Genomic DNA, 15,140 nt, shown 5'->3' on the forward strand with positions numbered 1-15,140 from the left:
TTTACAAAGAGAGACGAACTAAACTGCAGTGGAGCGTAGGAATGACAACAGTGCGATGATAAAATGGATGGTAATCTCCTTTAAGCTCTCCCAATGAGCCTGTATGTCTTTATTAGCTGAAGTAACAGAAATGGAAGAGGACTCGGAGCTTTAACCGGTGGCTTGCTCAGTCAGATGATACACTCCAGTCTATTTTAAGTCAGTAGGCGCTTGGGAGGGCCCGTCACTAGAAAGGCACACCTCCAACTCAGTGTACATGATGGAGGCTCCCCGAGGACAAAGACAATGGTGAGACTGTTAAACTCTACAGAGTGATTGGGTCTGGCTTTGTTAGCCGCCTCTATAAATGCCTAAAGCATCACAAGCTTCGGAAACTGCGAGACCGGCCGACTGCAGAGTGAAGAACAACGGACGCCGTCCCCTGATCTTGTGACACGATGGATACGGACAAGTTGATTGAATCCATCGTCAGAGCGCTCATGTTTCTGGAAGGGATCCTGGGAAACAACTGGCTGGCTCTACGCTCGCTGCCCAGGCACAAATCTGCCATGCGCACCAACGAGATCCTCTTCATCAACCTGGCCGTCTCCAACCTCATCACCAACTGCCTGGTGGACCTTCCCGACACCATCGCAGACTTCGCCGGACGTTGGTTTTTGGGGGAAACCTTTTGTGCCGTGTTTCGTTTTTGCGCCGGCCTCTCCGAAGCCAGCAGCATCTACTCCACCTTCTTCATCAGCGCCTACTGGTACCAGAAGCTCGTCGGCTCCCTGAAGCGCGGCGGCGCTCCGGTGCAGATGGACAGCCTGCGCTTGGTGGGCTGTCTGCTGGCCGGGAGCTGGACGGTGGCGCTGGTCTTCAGCATCCCGCATTTGTTCTTCGTGGCAGTGGAGGGCGGAAACGAGAGCAAAGAAGACTGCGTGGAGGTGTTCCCCAGCGCAGCGGCGAGGCAAACCTACGAGATCTTCTATTTAACCCTGGCCAACGCTCTCCCTCTCGCTGGGATCGTATTTGCCAGCGCCCAGATTGTCATCACTCTGCTCCGAAACAGGCTCCGCATACAGGGTCATAACTCGGACCCGGCGAAGGGCGAAAACAAGAGTACTGAAGGCAGCAACGACCAATCGGTCAGCACTGCGTCTGCTCCGGGCGCCTCAAACGATCCAGAATCGCCAGAACTCATTTCCAACGGCGTGCCGGCTTCTTCGCGTCCAAGCGGAGAGCCGTCAGGTCACAGCTCCGCCCTGAACAAGGATGCAAACACAGACGGCGCAGTCGGAGCTCCACCAAATCCTCCCAGGCCCACCCAGGTGCGGGCAAAGCCGAGTCCGGGCTCCAGCAGCCAGGTGAGGGCGGCCAAGAGCGTGGTGGCCGTGGCCGGCGTGTTCCTGGTCTGCTGGCTGACCCATCTGGTCCTGCGCATCTCCAACAACATCCAAACCTCACCGATTGTGTTGGAGGTGGCCAGCTACGTCGCCGCCTCCTACACCGGCATCATCCCCTACATATTCCTGTACGGCGTGAAAAAGCTTTCTTTCTCGTGCAAAAGGTAGAAATGTCTGCTTCACATCCAGATCGGTCAGAGTTGGCCGTGTTGTATAAATAAACGCGTCCTTGACCTGAATAAGAAACCGTGGAAGAGATGGCGATGAACTGGGAAAACGACGTGTCCAGTATGAGCTAATCCCTCTTATTACATGTCGTCTTTAAAGTTACTTTAGAGATGAAATTATTAGTTGACTAGTAGGAGTTAATCGGCAGGAAAAAAAGTGTTTAGGTTTTCAAATGAAAGAATAGTTTCAGTAAAAGTACCAATCATTCGCAAATTAATTGATTTAAGATGTGATGTTGAACTGGAACTTTTGAGGGTTTGGATTGTTAGAGCTCTTAAAATATAATTTACATGTCATGTTATGAATACATCCTCACAATATAAGGTTCGTCACAGGAAGAGGTGGGACTGTTATGTGGTAAACATTAGTTATGGCATAAATGTACTGACTCACTGTCTTCAAGAGAGAAATCAACCGAGCGTCAAGTAAAAAATATTGTATTGTTCATAAAGCTATACACTTAGCATAATTGTGCACTAGAGTGCACAGCAAATTGGGGAAAGAAATTAAGCAATTACTGCAGCTATGTCGGTTTGTGATGACAGTTAGAAACCTGATGTGCCGTTTACAATTAAAGATAATTATGTAAACAAACAGTGAAGACATTAAGTCCATTATTGCACTCCCTCTGCAGAGAACGTTATTAGCCAAAGGCAATTTACTTCTCCTGCCATTAGAAGTCAAATTTACCACAGAACTAGAACCAAGAAAGCAACTTTGTTGGTTTACATGTAACAAGTTAAACTGTATAATGTTTTCCAAACATCCTCATACACAAAATCAAGAACACGTTTTATTTCTTCATAAAAAATTGTGTTTATTTTCCCGCTCAAAGTTTGCAGTATTACACTGAACTGCACCAGTTAAAAATATGTTCAGCATTCAAAACAAATCACAAAAATCACTGTTAAAGTTATCAGCCGAGAGGAAAAAATTATCACTAAATAATAAACATGAAAGAAAAACTGTATCGGTGTGTGTGCGCATGACCTTTGGCAAAAGAGACAACATTAGGGCCAAGTTATGTACATAATTACAACATCCAAAACCTGAACTGTTTGTTTGGAGGGAAACACAGAACAATCTAAATGATCCTCCTGTGATCAAAAGGCTAAAGTTAGATATATTTAGCAAGTGTATTCAAACGAAAATATCCCAAATCAATAAGTGCATTTTCAATGTATGAAAACCCACCTTTAAAAAGTTACTCAAAATATCATGTCATTTTTAGATATCCATCTTTTAGACACAGCTATATGCACATAAAGCAAATAACCAACAGTGCCTTGCTTTGCTAATTTGTTTATTTCAGCATAATGTTTAGATTCATAACAAAATGTATTAAATAAGATATAAAACCTGTCTCTTCTGTCTGTTGTTTTTATCAGAAGACATTGTCATCTGCCCTCTGTCCCTTAACAACAAGCACTTGCAAGCGACTGAGGAATACGAACATCGTGTTGTGGGCTCATCGTGTGATCACACTTTTAAAATCAGCCGTTTAATTAAGGCCAACGTGGCAAGATCCAGACGTCACCTGTTGCCTTTCCTGTGAATAACGTCATTGGAAGAGTCAGTGGACTTTCTCCAGCTTCGCCTGCAGCGACTTGAAGTTTCCGATGGTTTGTTGGAGGGCCATGTTTGGGCTCAGGGACTGCAGCTCCACCAGGTATCCACAGATGTTGTCAAGGCACACGTTAGTGAATCGGCGTCTGAAATGGGAGCGAAAACAAGCCGTTAATCCTGGTTTACTTCGGGTTTAATACATATTCGACAGGTTCGGTAACATAGGAGGCACCTTGCTGAAGCGAATATGAGAGAGTCCATAGTGCGAGTTAGTGAAAACAAGCGGTTCTATATTTCCAGACAGCGTTTACCTGCTGAGCTGTAGTGAAAAGACATTAACTTTAAAAGGAATCCACTATCCATCCGTTACATGGATATCGTATTTGGAAGGGATTACACTGGGCAACGAACATTACAATAAACCTACGGCCCTCTGAGGATTGTTTAAAAAAAGATGTCATGTAAATGTGGACCTATCCTTCAGTAGTTCTGACGCAAACAATGAGCATAATCTGAGATAATAGGCATTTGACGTTTACAGTAAGGTTTTATATCTGCTGTGTTTGACTGAATGCAGCAGCTGCTGCTGCTGGTGGTAGCACATTGAGACATGTGTTGCCTAGAAACTGCAAAATTACTTGAAAAAAAGACCAGTGTGATCAAGATGAGAGCTGTTTTTCTAATGATAATAATCGGAGATACTATCCAAAATATTCTGTTAATAAAACTAACTATTAAATATGTAGCTTCCTGTGTAGAAGATCTAAAACAGCGTACAATAAAAAGAGCATGTAGAGAGAGTTATCGTCTTACGCAGCATTAGTTGTCACAAGGGTTTTAAATCAGGGACCTCATGCCAATGTCCCTATAAACACAAGCCTAACACCACGGCGCCCACTACAGGCCAGATGTGGAACAGCTCCTCAAACAGTAATTACTTGTCATAGCTTGGTACTCTGCTGGGCTCATCCACGAATCCGGACAGAAGCACGTGGATACACTCCACCAAGTGCAGAGGTTTCTTCAGCCGCTGCCAGCAGGGGTCCTACAGACAGGAGGGAATGAGGCAGATTAACAACACACTTTAATCCTTACTGTTGCTTACAATCATGTGCATCAATTGTAGGAAAAGGGTGAAAAGTGATAATCTGAAGCAAGTACCCGAGTTTTGAAGAGTTGGTCATAAACCTCAAGAAGACGTGGCAACTGTACTCCAATCTCCTGCATGGTGGCGGTGACGAAGCCAACGTCCCAGTTCAGTCGACACACCTCCTGCTCCAGAAACTTTACGAGGAACTCTACAATCACAGGACATATCATGTTAGGGTACTCAGGCGTACTCAGCAGTCTGTACATCACTGGGGGGGGGGGGGGGGATGGGGAATGTTTTGATTCTGACATAATTTATTCTCTGCATGCAAGTACCAAAGATGCATGTGAAATGAATCATTGTCTCCACAGAGAAGACAAGTTTGAACAGGCTGGTTGTAATGAGAGAAAGCAATCACCTAGAGCCCCAGCATGACCCTGCAGGCCTGTACCACTGAGGCACGATGACATAAATGATGCAACGGGGAACGTCTAATCATATTACTGTTCACAAATTAGTAAACAGCGAGATGGAACGTTCTAATGAGAGGAAAACAGAACAGGAAGGTATGAGAGCTTACCCAGAGGGAAATATCTTGGTGTTCCTGCGTAAATCTTTCCCAGTGATACCAGTTTCAAACTCAGAGTCCTCATTCTGTCTGCCGGACTCATAGCAACAGTGTCTCCCAGCTCTAGACAAGACAAAACAATCAGCACTGACACCAACATCATATATAGCAAAGGAGGCGCATATTTAAAAAAGGTTTCGCATTGACATTTTCACTTGCCTTTTTCCATGATCTCTTGCCACAGCGAGTGCACCAGGATTGGATCAGAGTGTCCTGCACAGTGAATGATGGCCAGCTTGCACTCGGACAATTTGAAGTGGTCAGCAAACTCCCCGTAGAGCTACACCAGAGAACATACGTTCACATTCATTAAAATGTTTGCATTAATGAAAATACTTTATAATCCCTAACTTATTATTGTTCTGCTGCCGCCTGTTACCTTGGTCATGTCCATAAGCTCTAAATCCAACTGGGAGACAACATTTTTCACTGAGGGATGATGGGAGTACTGTCTGATCAGGGTGTCCTGGATCTGTACTTGGATACGCACCAGCTGGGAAACGGAACAAAACACAGAAACTGAGTGGTTACAACGGCGAATCACTCCGAGATTACTTTAACCGTGATCACAAACACATACGTACATCCATCTTTTCTTCCAGCTCGTGAAGGAACTCTCCATCAGAGGCCTGAGCCGAGATACACGAGGAACTCTTAGCAGACAGGATGGCTCTGGCAATGTACTCCAAACGCTGCTTCAGTGAGATCTCAGTGCTGCATAATCAGAGAACATGAAGGGGTTTCTTTTCACTAATGTCTTCACATTTTTAAAATTAAAATTCAACAATAATTGGAAAGAGTTCATTGGGTGCATATATGGCATATGAGGTCATCAGGGTCTCCGAAGAGTCAATCTAGTAAGTTGTTCGTAAATGTATTTTCTGGAGATATGTGAAATGTTAAATCAACCAGAATGAAACTTATTATCCAGATGTTGCGAGTCCAAACCTGTGCATGTCAGCGAGACGGGCCAGTACATGAGCTGCCTTGCCAAAGTTACGGTTCTTCTCGTAGTAGCGCCACAACAGGTCCATATTGTGCACCTTGCTCTGGTCCTGCTTGATCATATGCATCAGGTGTTCCTCTAGGTACAGAGAGTTCACCTGGACAACAGAGGACAAATAAAAAAGGCAGCTGTCAGACATATGGCATGCAATTACACAAACACCTGGTAAGTCTCAATTCACCAGGAGAACCACAACTTGTGGGTGTGTTGGGCCATAAAATGTGGATGTTGTACATATTTAAAAAGGTTCGGCAATAAGAAAAGCCTGGACATACAACATGCACAAACATGAACTGCATTAAAAGAACAATATGCAATATATTTACGATATTAAAATCGGTAAAAAAATTAGAATGATTCATCACCAGATAAAGTAAAAGTTACTTAGATTAAATGCTGTCTTCTGACAACAATGCAGTCAGCCAGTATGTACATTTCCAATCCAGTGCATGAAGTTTGTTTTAGTTTTGGCCTGTGTGATCCTGCCCACGCCTTTTCAACATCACGTGTTGCCAGATATGTAACAAATTGGCAAGAAAATACAGCCATGAAGCAAAATGGATCAACAGAAATACCAAAAGGATGTTACCAGACCTAAGAAGCCATGGCGTCTTCCTTAAAAGCTACATGACTAGAGACATGAAGCAACACAGGTAAATATTGGAAATACATTTAAAAAATGGAGACCGCTTAGAAGGATGTTAAAATGGGTGCCGAGTTGGCTAATTGTCTCCTTGACAGGTAAGCAGGGAGGTAAAGTTAGTTAACCGTAACATATTTAGACTTGAATATTTAAGACACACAGCTGGTGACGTGCCCCCGACTAGTGCTGGCCAACGGGTTCATGCTAACTGCTATTTTAAACATGAGCCACTAGTGTTACATATAGTTCCTTTAAGCTGCAAGTTTCATGTACACACACTTGGACAGATACTTTACCTCCAGTAACTTGTCAGTCAGGTCGGCCTGAATCAGCCAGTTGTACAGAGCGATGTGGAACAGCTCGTCCTGAGACCTCTGAGCCAGACCGAGAATCTGCTCAAACTACAAGGGAACCACATATTATCATTAATAATGCAGATCCTTTTCACTGCTCTTGCAATAAATAAGCATCAACTGCCAAGTTCATTCTCACATGCGCTGTAGCTTCTTCGTTGCTGAGCATGTTGGGGTCAGAAGTCATGACGGGAGGCCCAGGCTGCTTCGGGACGCTGGGGGACTGAGGGGCGGCTTTGCTCTGGTTCACCAGCTCCTGCATGGTGTCTGTGATGCACTTGTAGCACAAAAGTCTGGAGCGGACAGGAGGGGCGACAAATGTTGGGACAATTGTCTGAAATGGCAATCAATGATGCCGAGGCGTGTGCCGATTCTGCTGATGCGTTACCTTTCATGGAAGGCCTGCTGTCCCACGCCGTCCTCCTCAGGCTCTCCATTCTTGTAGAAGTGGGGCCCCAGTCTCTGCGGATCCTTCTTGTCTGCTGCCGTGAGGCACAACTCGAGGACTCCCTCGTAGAAACGCACTGAGAACATTGAATAGCATTAGTGTCAAAACATTTAATTAACATATCATACAACAAAAATGTTCCCTACCTTGTCTGTACTGAGAGCAGACGAGTGGCAGATCTGTGTGTTGGCTGATCTGCTGATAGAGCCGGAGAGACTCCCTCAGTGTTCGCTCTTTGTCGGATTTATTCTGAATCTGCTTGGAGCTCTGCAGCAGCTCATTAGCCTGAGTGGGAGACAAAAGCAACAAATTCAGTATTTAGACGCATGAATCAATGTGGGTACATCAATACATTTTAAAGGACTTTGATGCCACGAAAATTATCCTAAAGATTGCATGAAATGTGAAAGCAGATCAACAAAAAAGGTAATTGCACACCGCTGAAGCTGGACTAAAGACTGTCAGGTGTATCTATATCTAGTACCCTTTTAAGATCTTAAGTTATTCAGCAAAGAGTCTTTAAAAAAAAGTATAATAACTTTTCCAGACTCATAACACTGTTTTTGTACCTTGGAACAAACGCTGTCATCGCTGCTGTACAGCAGGGGGCAGATGTCGCGCAGGTGATTGCTGATGGCTTCCACGGAGGCATTATCTTTGATGTAGACATAAATGAGGGCTGTGATGAGTGCTCCAGACAGCTCTTTGCCCCGGATTACTACATCCTTAAAACTTGCTCCCTTCATCTGCTCTTGAAACTCCTACAAAACACAAAAAAGTGAGCAAAATAAAAGAAAGCCGACTGTTTGGTTTGGTTTATGAATGAAAACAAAAGGTATTGCAGTCAGGAGGGCATGTGGATGAGTACTGCAGCGATGAATTATGAGCATCTGCAGTTGCCTACAGCAGAAGTGTTTTTGCACATATGTACCTTCGGCAGCTCAGACATAATGATGCTGAACTGATGATCACAGAGAAGCTTCAAGAGGGCCAGAGTCTGATAAGAACGATGCACTAGCTGCTGGGTGCCCTGCAGGGACACTTTCTCATAGACCTGAGCCTTGGCTATTTAGAGACGGAAAGACAAAGAGATAGACATTTAAAGGAATAAAGACATCAGCGATGAAAATGAACTTACACATAAATCTTGTTTTCCTCTTTTGTTGGCACATCAAAGTTCCACATTTAATTAATAACATTAATAATGGTATTATATTGATGATATAAATGATCTTATCAATATTCAGAAAAATGTGGAAACTTGCAATCATAACTCACTGTGATATTGTCTCTGGAGCTCCTGCTGGACTTGCTGAGAGCTGGCTACGTCAGGACGCATAAATCCCAGCAGCCTTTGCTGCAGGTTGGCAGGAGAACTGAAACTAACAGGAAGCAGAACAGATGTTAGTCAGGGGGATGGGAAACAAGACGCAGCTTCAGAAGGTTTTGCAGGTTACAGTTTCTTGTGCGAAATAATTTCAGTGTTAAAGTAAAAATAAGATGAGACATAATATATATATATATTTTTAAAATTATTTTTTATTTGGCATTATGAGCTTGAGAAGGCCTTCATCATTCAAATATTTCTCTTGAAATGCTCTCATTTGGTCCGATAGGCCCAACAATGAGATAAAACCACCTGTTATCACAATAACTAACTTCTAATCACACTTGATGGCACACGCACAAGAAAATTAAGTGTCAGAAGAGCTCTTACCTTGCAGCACCAAGAGCAGATGGACTGAACTCAGAGTTTTTATCAAGAAATTCCCGCAAACCAGAGAGCTCCATGAGTACTGACTCCAGCTCAAACGAACTAACGCTGCTTTCCAACTGCGGAGACAACAGATAGTCAACTAACCACGTCCAACATCTTTCTAAAATTGTACATAATCACCATTAAACTGTTAAATAAATGATTGCGTTATTAATTATGATACTTACAATACTGACAGTCTGATTTCCTTTGCCTATCGTTTTCTCAACAGCCAGACTGCCATCCCAAATATTTCTGTTAATGTGTGTTTGGCAGAGAACAGGGAAGAAAGACATGTTGCTCAGTATTGACACCAACGTCCCACATCAGCATCCACACCTCTGACTAAAGAGGCACATATCAAATTTAGGCTCTCGCCCAGAACATCCACTCAAGATTAGACAATGTGAAAGATAATTTATTAATTTACTTACCCAAGAATGCGAGCAAAGTAAACACAGATGCCGTTGTGTTTCCCTGATAAAATAACCTCTGGGCCAGTTGACATGGGCGTGATGGGGACAGACCCAGAATGCATTTGTGCGAAAGGTGTGGCAAAAGCTGGGGGCACGATGCCTGGAAACAAGAATTACACAAGTTTACTAGGGCTGTCAAATTCTGCCAAAATTACATTAGAATAGTTGTTTAAAAAATAAATAAAAAACAGAGGTTCAAACTATTCTAATATTTATTTTTGCGCCTTATCTCCATGATGTAAAGATTACAAATGTATTTATATGAAATGTGATGTTGAAACTGTTTTACAAAGCATTAGGTTTCAAACCGTGGCTATCTGTATATGAGGCGTTGCACAATATCACAAGTGTTTAAGATGATACATTTTGCCTTTATATATTTTCATCACGTCCGTTTTTACTTATAATTTACCTGGGGCAGGAGAGCTCATCACAGGTCCAACAGTACTGGGAGACGTCATGCCAGCTGGAAATCTCATCTGTGCTTCTCCTCCATATCTGTGACCACAACAAAGGAACTGCGTTTAGTTTGTGTACAGTATGAGTAAGTGTAAATCTGAGTGTGTATAAACAATGTAATCTGACCTGAAGAACGCTCTGGTAGCCCACTGTGACACCTCTCTGTCACAAGCCGCGCTGGAACAAGCCAGGATCAGTGCTGTGGCGCAAGCCTGCTCCTCCTGTACGGATAGATTAACAACTCAAATATACACTACACTGGTGTGTATGGCTGCATTTTGTAATCCTGCGTGAAGGCATTTGTGTGTCAAGCAGGCTGCAGTCTCTCATGGGGTAGCCTAAACTCATGCATGCGTGTCATGTGCAGGTTTTCAGTTCAAGGGCATTTTAAGAGGATTTTAAACATCACACATTATTATTTTAGCTTCGTACCCTGTGCAGCTTGAAGAAACGTTCAACCTCTTCATTTTCTCCTCCAGCACAGCTCACAAGGAGGTGACGGAGCTGGTCCACCGGCCGCAGTTTTTGGAAGATATGACTCCCCTACAAGATGGCAAAGAGTCTACTCTTAGTATACTCATTAAGACATTGTTGAGTTACAATATGACAGCATTGCGCATGTGTGCAACATGAGTCATGGCAGCAGTTTTAACCTTTGCAGAGAGAAGGACAAACTTCTGCTGAGGGATATTGTGCTGTTGGACCACCACAGGTGAATCAGTGATGGGGATCTGTTCCTTGTTCAGAGGAGTAAATATCTTTGAAGGTCTCTCCTCAGAAATGGCACAAAGAGCCCAAGAGTGTCCATCTATATTAGACATCATCTGCAACAAAGGGAAGAAGAAAAAGAGAGACATATTGTAGAGTTTCTTTTAACCAATTGAGCCTGTTTTTTAGTTTTTTTAAAGTCAGGCAGAGGTATGTTATTTCTGACCAGAAAGCACTTGTATACATAATCAGCAATACAGAGCAGCAACACATAGTATTAAGAGATTAAACTGACCCCTCCAATTGTACTGAACATTTATTGTACATTTCTATGTGCCAACCTGAGTCTCCATCAAGGGTTTCTTGAAGGGGAAGGAATCATGATTGATGCACCACAGAATGTCACTGTCCTCAGTCTCAGAAGCAGCCATTAACAGAATACCTGAAAATTTAAAAGAAAAGAGAAAATGATATTACATGCTGGATTATTACATTAACTAAAAGAAGAAACCAATGTTGAGTTTGACTCCTCTTGGGGCTTTCTGATAAACAGATAAAAAAGGTTAACCTTTGCTGTGTAGTGCCTTATGGACCTTTGCAGGTTTCTGCAGGGTAGAGGACGCAGAAAACCCTGGAGGCAGACGGACATGGACCAAAGCTAACAGGTTAGGTCGAACGGCCACATGCCTCTGGTGTGGAAGGGCAAAGAGTGTGGTGCTGAAGTAGAGACGCACACCTACACAAATAAATAGAAAAAACAGGTACACATCAAGTATAAACATTTCATATTTCTGTACACGTATCATACTGTCTTCACTAGTGTTCAGTGATCTTTACCTGCATGAGTGACAGCGAGCAGTTGACAATCTGAGGATTCAGATCTGTCAATCACAGAGATCTGGATAACAGGTTTGAAGACGGAACGATCAATAGTCCTGCGGAGGAAGGAGAGTTTCAGAGACAGAAAATTAATTATTTCTCGATAAAGATAATTAATGACAGATGTGAAGGAAACAACTGAAGGTCAACAGACTGACGTACCTGGCTATGTTTCCAGCAGCCGCAACAATGGTGTTCTGTGACATGGTTGCCACACGACTCATACCTTGACCATCAGCCCCCAGGTCATACACCTAAATAAACACATTGTTAGTCATTTTAACACACATCTGTTAGTTTCTCAGAAACAGCCACATAAAGAAGAAATATTGACTTGACATTCACCAAACGTCATACCTGCAGAACACCTTTCTCAGAGCGTGTGAATAGTGTGTTGCGCGAGTTGTCAATAGCAATCTGCACAATGGGGTCTGTGGAGCACAAGGACATCACATGTTAGAGTGTAATTGAACTAAAGACATCTTTCCACATATAACTGTGTCCCTCTCCTCACCGTCTTCAGAGAAGGAGAACTGGAGCACAGAGGGGACGAGGAAGGACAGAGAGCTTTTGGAGTGGTTGATTTTTCTGCAGCGCTGGCTCAGCCATCCTGCCTCGGCCTGGTAGGCGATCTCATAGAGGCAGCCGTCCTTTCCTGCCATGAAAATGCGTCCCAGGTCTGTGGAGGTGATGGATAGGATGTAGGTGTTGTCCGTGGGGATTGAGAATAGGGCGTCTGGTAGTAGTTGCATCCCACCAGACATGCTGTCATTCAACCCTACAACAAAAGAAAAAGAGACACAAAGATTAATGACTGCAGGTACACAAGATATAAATAGCTTTGTTACAAGCAAAACATAGCTGTGACAGCTGAGTTTGCTTCATACCTCATGTTGATGTCTATACAACATACCAATCAAATACAAAATGTATCTTCGTACCGATTCTTAACGGTGTGTATGATTAAAATAAGAGTCACAATATGATTGTGTTATGGTACAGCTGCTGACCGTATCTTGCACTTGTTTGTACATATTTGAGTGCAAGTAGCAACACTATTAACTGCGAGCCTCCATGTTATGCATGTTCTTATCCACTTTTAAGCAGTTGGACATCTTTTATTATACTGTAGCGTGATATGATTATCTGGTCACAGGATTCTCCAGTTATGATTAGAGGTTTAACTCTAAAAGGCAAACATTGCAATTAATTTGAAAAATGTCATTATAATATTCCTCACTGGCATAATCACATGCTACAGGGAACAACTGAAATGCATCGTCACTGTGATAAGAGTTGCAGGAAAGACTCACCCGCCTGGCTCTTGGGGAAGCTCAGCCCAAGTATCACTACATCCACAGAGGTGGCCAATACTAAGAGGTAGTGAATGTGTGGCTGTAAAATCCCTGCAAAGAAAAACATTACTCAAATAAATAAATACAAATGTTTAATCAATGCCAAGTTTAAATGTGTACACATACCTTGTTTTGGTTTTACAAGGCCCACTGCCAGAATGGTTTCAATAAGGCCATCAAAATAGGCCACATCTCCGCTGCAAAAAATAGGGGAGAAAAAAAGGAAATTATTGTCTACACTCCAGATTTATTATGAGTGGAATCACAAAAATAAGGGAATACTGACAATACATTTAAGTTTGCGTTGTGGGCACTTCAGTTGTTTTCATGTAATACACAATGTTAACATCCCTCAGTCCATATAAAGTATTGGTACTCACCCATCTTCATAATTCCACATAAAGATGTCATTGTCAATAGTAAGCCATGCTCGACAGATCTCTGGAAAAACTCCCATCATGCAGTTACATTGCATATCTGTCAAGTATCTGGTTAAGTTGAAATATAAAGTCAACTCAAAACAAAACAATCACCCGTAACCATTTAACGATGCGAGATGGAAACCTCTGGGTCCGATGAAAGTTAAAGCGTTAAATGAGTTGTTCCTGAATAAAAGGGATACGACTGAACTGCTCCACCAGCTCAGGTGGCAGAGGAACTCGGTGGACGGCACTTAGCTCTGGGAGATTTGGCACACCGAGTAAACCAGGTCCCTGGAGCGGGTAGTCCATGTCCGACACTCCAGAGAGGGACGGCATATCTATCAACACAATAAACAACAACAAAATGAAAGTCTGATTATAAACATCCCACAGACCAAATGCAGTATGCCGATCATATTTATTTAATTTTTTTAAATTTCTTTTTCAATCGGTGACACATTCTGGCAGCTTGTGTTTGTTCTACCAGTTGAAATATTACAAACAACAAAAATACTTTTAATAAAATGTTTAACGAGTCAGGAGCTAATACTTTGAGGCACATAAGGACTTATTTCTCTCAAATGTGTTGCAATCAGTGTTAGGAAGCACGTCACCCTTTCCAGGAGAAAATAACCGGATCAACAAGGCTGGTCGACCATCTTCATTCTCCATCTACTTGTGCCAATAATACAACATTGTTATCAGTCTATTCTGGAGGAATTATATAGTACGGGATATTTTGGCAGCCGTATTTGCACCAAGGGGGGGACAGGTGCTGCCCGATCTCTCGGAATGACCAAAAGGTGTAAACAGCAGATTTCCCTTTTTTCTGCCATTTTACTTGTGAATTGACTGAATGTCTCACGGGATCTCTCCTCACAGCTTCCTCGTGGTCTTCTTACATCTGTGCGTAAACAAGCTTTGACAGCATAAACTGTGACCACCTTCCAACCACCTACTCTCGACCATCTGTTTGTACATGTCGGCATCCATGGTAAAGATAACCACTCGAGTTTAATACATACTTATAGGTCCATCTCTCTCTCTCTTCTTGCCCATCCCTCCACGTGACTTACTGTGCGAGGGGACGCTGAGCAGCTCCGAGAGGTCCGGGAAGCAGCGGTCTTCTTGCAGGTGTCGGTCAATGAGCCGGGAGGAGTTTTCCAGCGCTTCGGCTTGTGCAGCTGCCGAGCTGCTGGGTCCAGCGCCGGACGGCATGGCTGAGCTCCCGCCGTTAACCTACCTACAGGTTACACAGTTTAACAGAGTTACACCAGAGCGTTCGTTAAAGTAAGGCCATATGTCACATGTGAACAAAAGGAGAGCTGTACTAAAAACTGCACAGCAAGTTACATGTGCCGGTTAGTTAGCCCACTGCTAGCTTAAAACCCTTATTATTTAGCATGCAGGCTAACTGCTAGCTAAGTGTGAAATAGAATGTTTAAAAGTGAACGCGTTGCTTTACCCGACTGGAAAGGTTCCGCGTGGAAGTGAGTTATACGACACTGAGGTTTTGGTCGCTCGTTGAGGGGCAGGATTTAAACAGATACACAAAAACCAGCAGCCCGCCAACCTCATGCACGGCGGCCGATGGGAAAGGTTTCCTTCCGGTGAATCATTCTTCTTCTTCGTCTCCTAAATTTCCGCAGAACTGTGACAAGTGAAACGATGTGCTGCCATCCACCGGTCAATGTATTTGTATCTGATATATTCACCACATTAAATATGTAATAATATA

At 43.2% G+C, this 15,140-nt stretch overlaps 2 protein-coding genes across 2 annotated transcripts; one reads left to right on the top strand and one right to left on the bottom strand.

The window, feature by feature from the left end:
* The first annotated feature begins 437 nt into the window (after positions 1 to 437).
* Positions 438 to 1,553, top strand: LOC130205692 (5-hydroxytryptamine receptor). Its single transcript, XM_056433189.1, has one exon. The coding sequence runs from the start codon at positions 438 to 440 to the stop codon at positions 1,551 to 1,553; it is 1,116 nt and encodes a 371-aa protein (XP_056289164.1).
* Positions 1,554 to 2,388: 835 nt separating this feature from the next.
* On the bottom strand, positions 2,389 to 14,983 carry nup155 (nucleoporin 155). Its single transcript, XM_056433068.1, has 34 exons — positions 14,868 to 14,983; positions 14,479 to 14,645; positions 13,603 to 13,740; positions 13,361 to 13,457; positions 13,107 to 13,177; positions 12,939 to 13,031; positions 12,140 to 12,403; positions 11,983 to 12,056; positions 11,788 to 11,879; positions 11,584 to 11,681; positions 11,315 to 11,482; positions 11,088 to 11,188; positions 10,692 to 10,862; positions 10,471 to 10,581; positions 10,165 to 10,259; positions 9,992 to 10,077; positions 9,538 to 9,679; positions 9,292 to 9,358; positions 9,065 to 9,180; positions 8,626 to 8,729; positions 8,279 to 8,412; positions 7,917 to 8,108; positions 7,494 to 7,632; positions 7,288 to 7,423; positions 7,039 to 7,192; positions 6,843 to 6,947; positions 5,846 to 6,000; positions 5,482 to 5,611; positions 5,277 to 5,390; positions 5,057 to 5,177; positions 4,850 to 4,960; positions 4,341 to 4,477; positions 4,118 to 4,224; positions 2,389 to 3,325 (listed from the first exon to the last, which is right to left on the bottom strand). Exons 2-34 carry the CDS (start codon positions 14,618 to 14,620, stop codon positions 3,187 to 3,189), a joined length of 4,104 nt encoding a protein of 1,367 aa, XP_056289043.1. The 5' UTR covers positions 14,621 to 14,645; positions 14,868 to 14,983; the 3' UTR covers positions 2,389 to 3,186.
* Positions 14,984 to 15,140: the final 157 nt, after the last annotated feature.

This window comes from Pseudoliparis swirei, chromosome 15 (genome assembly GCF_029220125.1).
Source record: "Pseudoliparis swirei isolate HS2019 ecotype Mariana Trench chromosome 15, NWPU_hadal_v1, whole genome shotgun sequence".
In the NCBI taxonomy this organism is placed as follows: domain Eukaryota; kingdom Metazoa; phylum Chordata; class Actinopteri; order Perciformes; family Liparidae; genus Pseudoliparis; species Pseudoliparis swirei.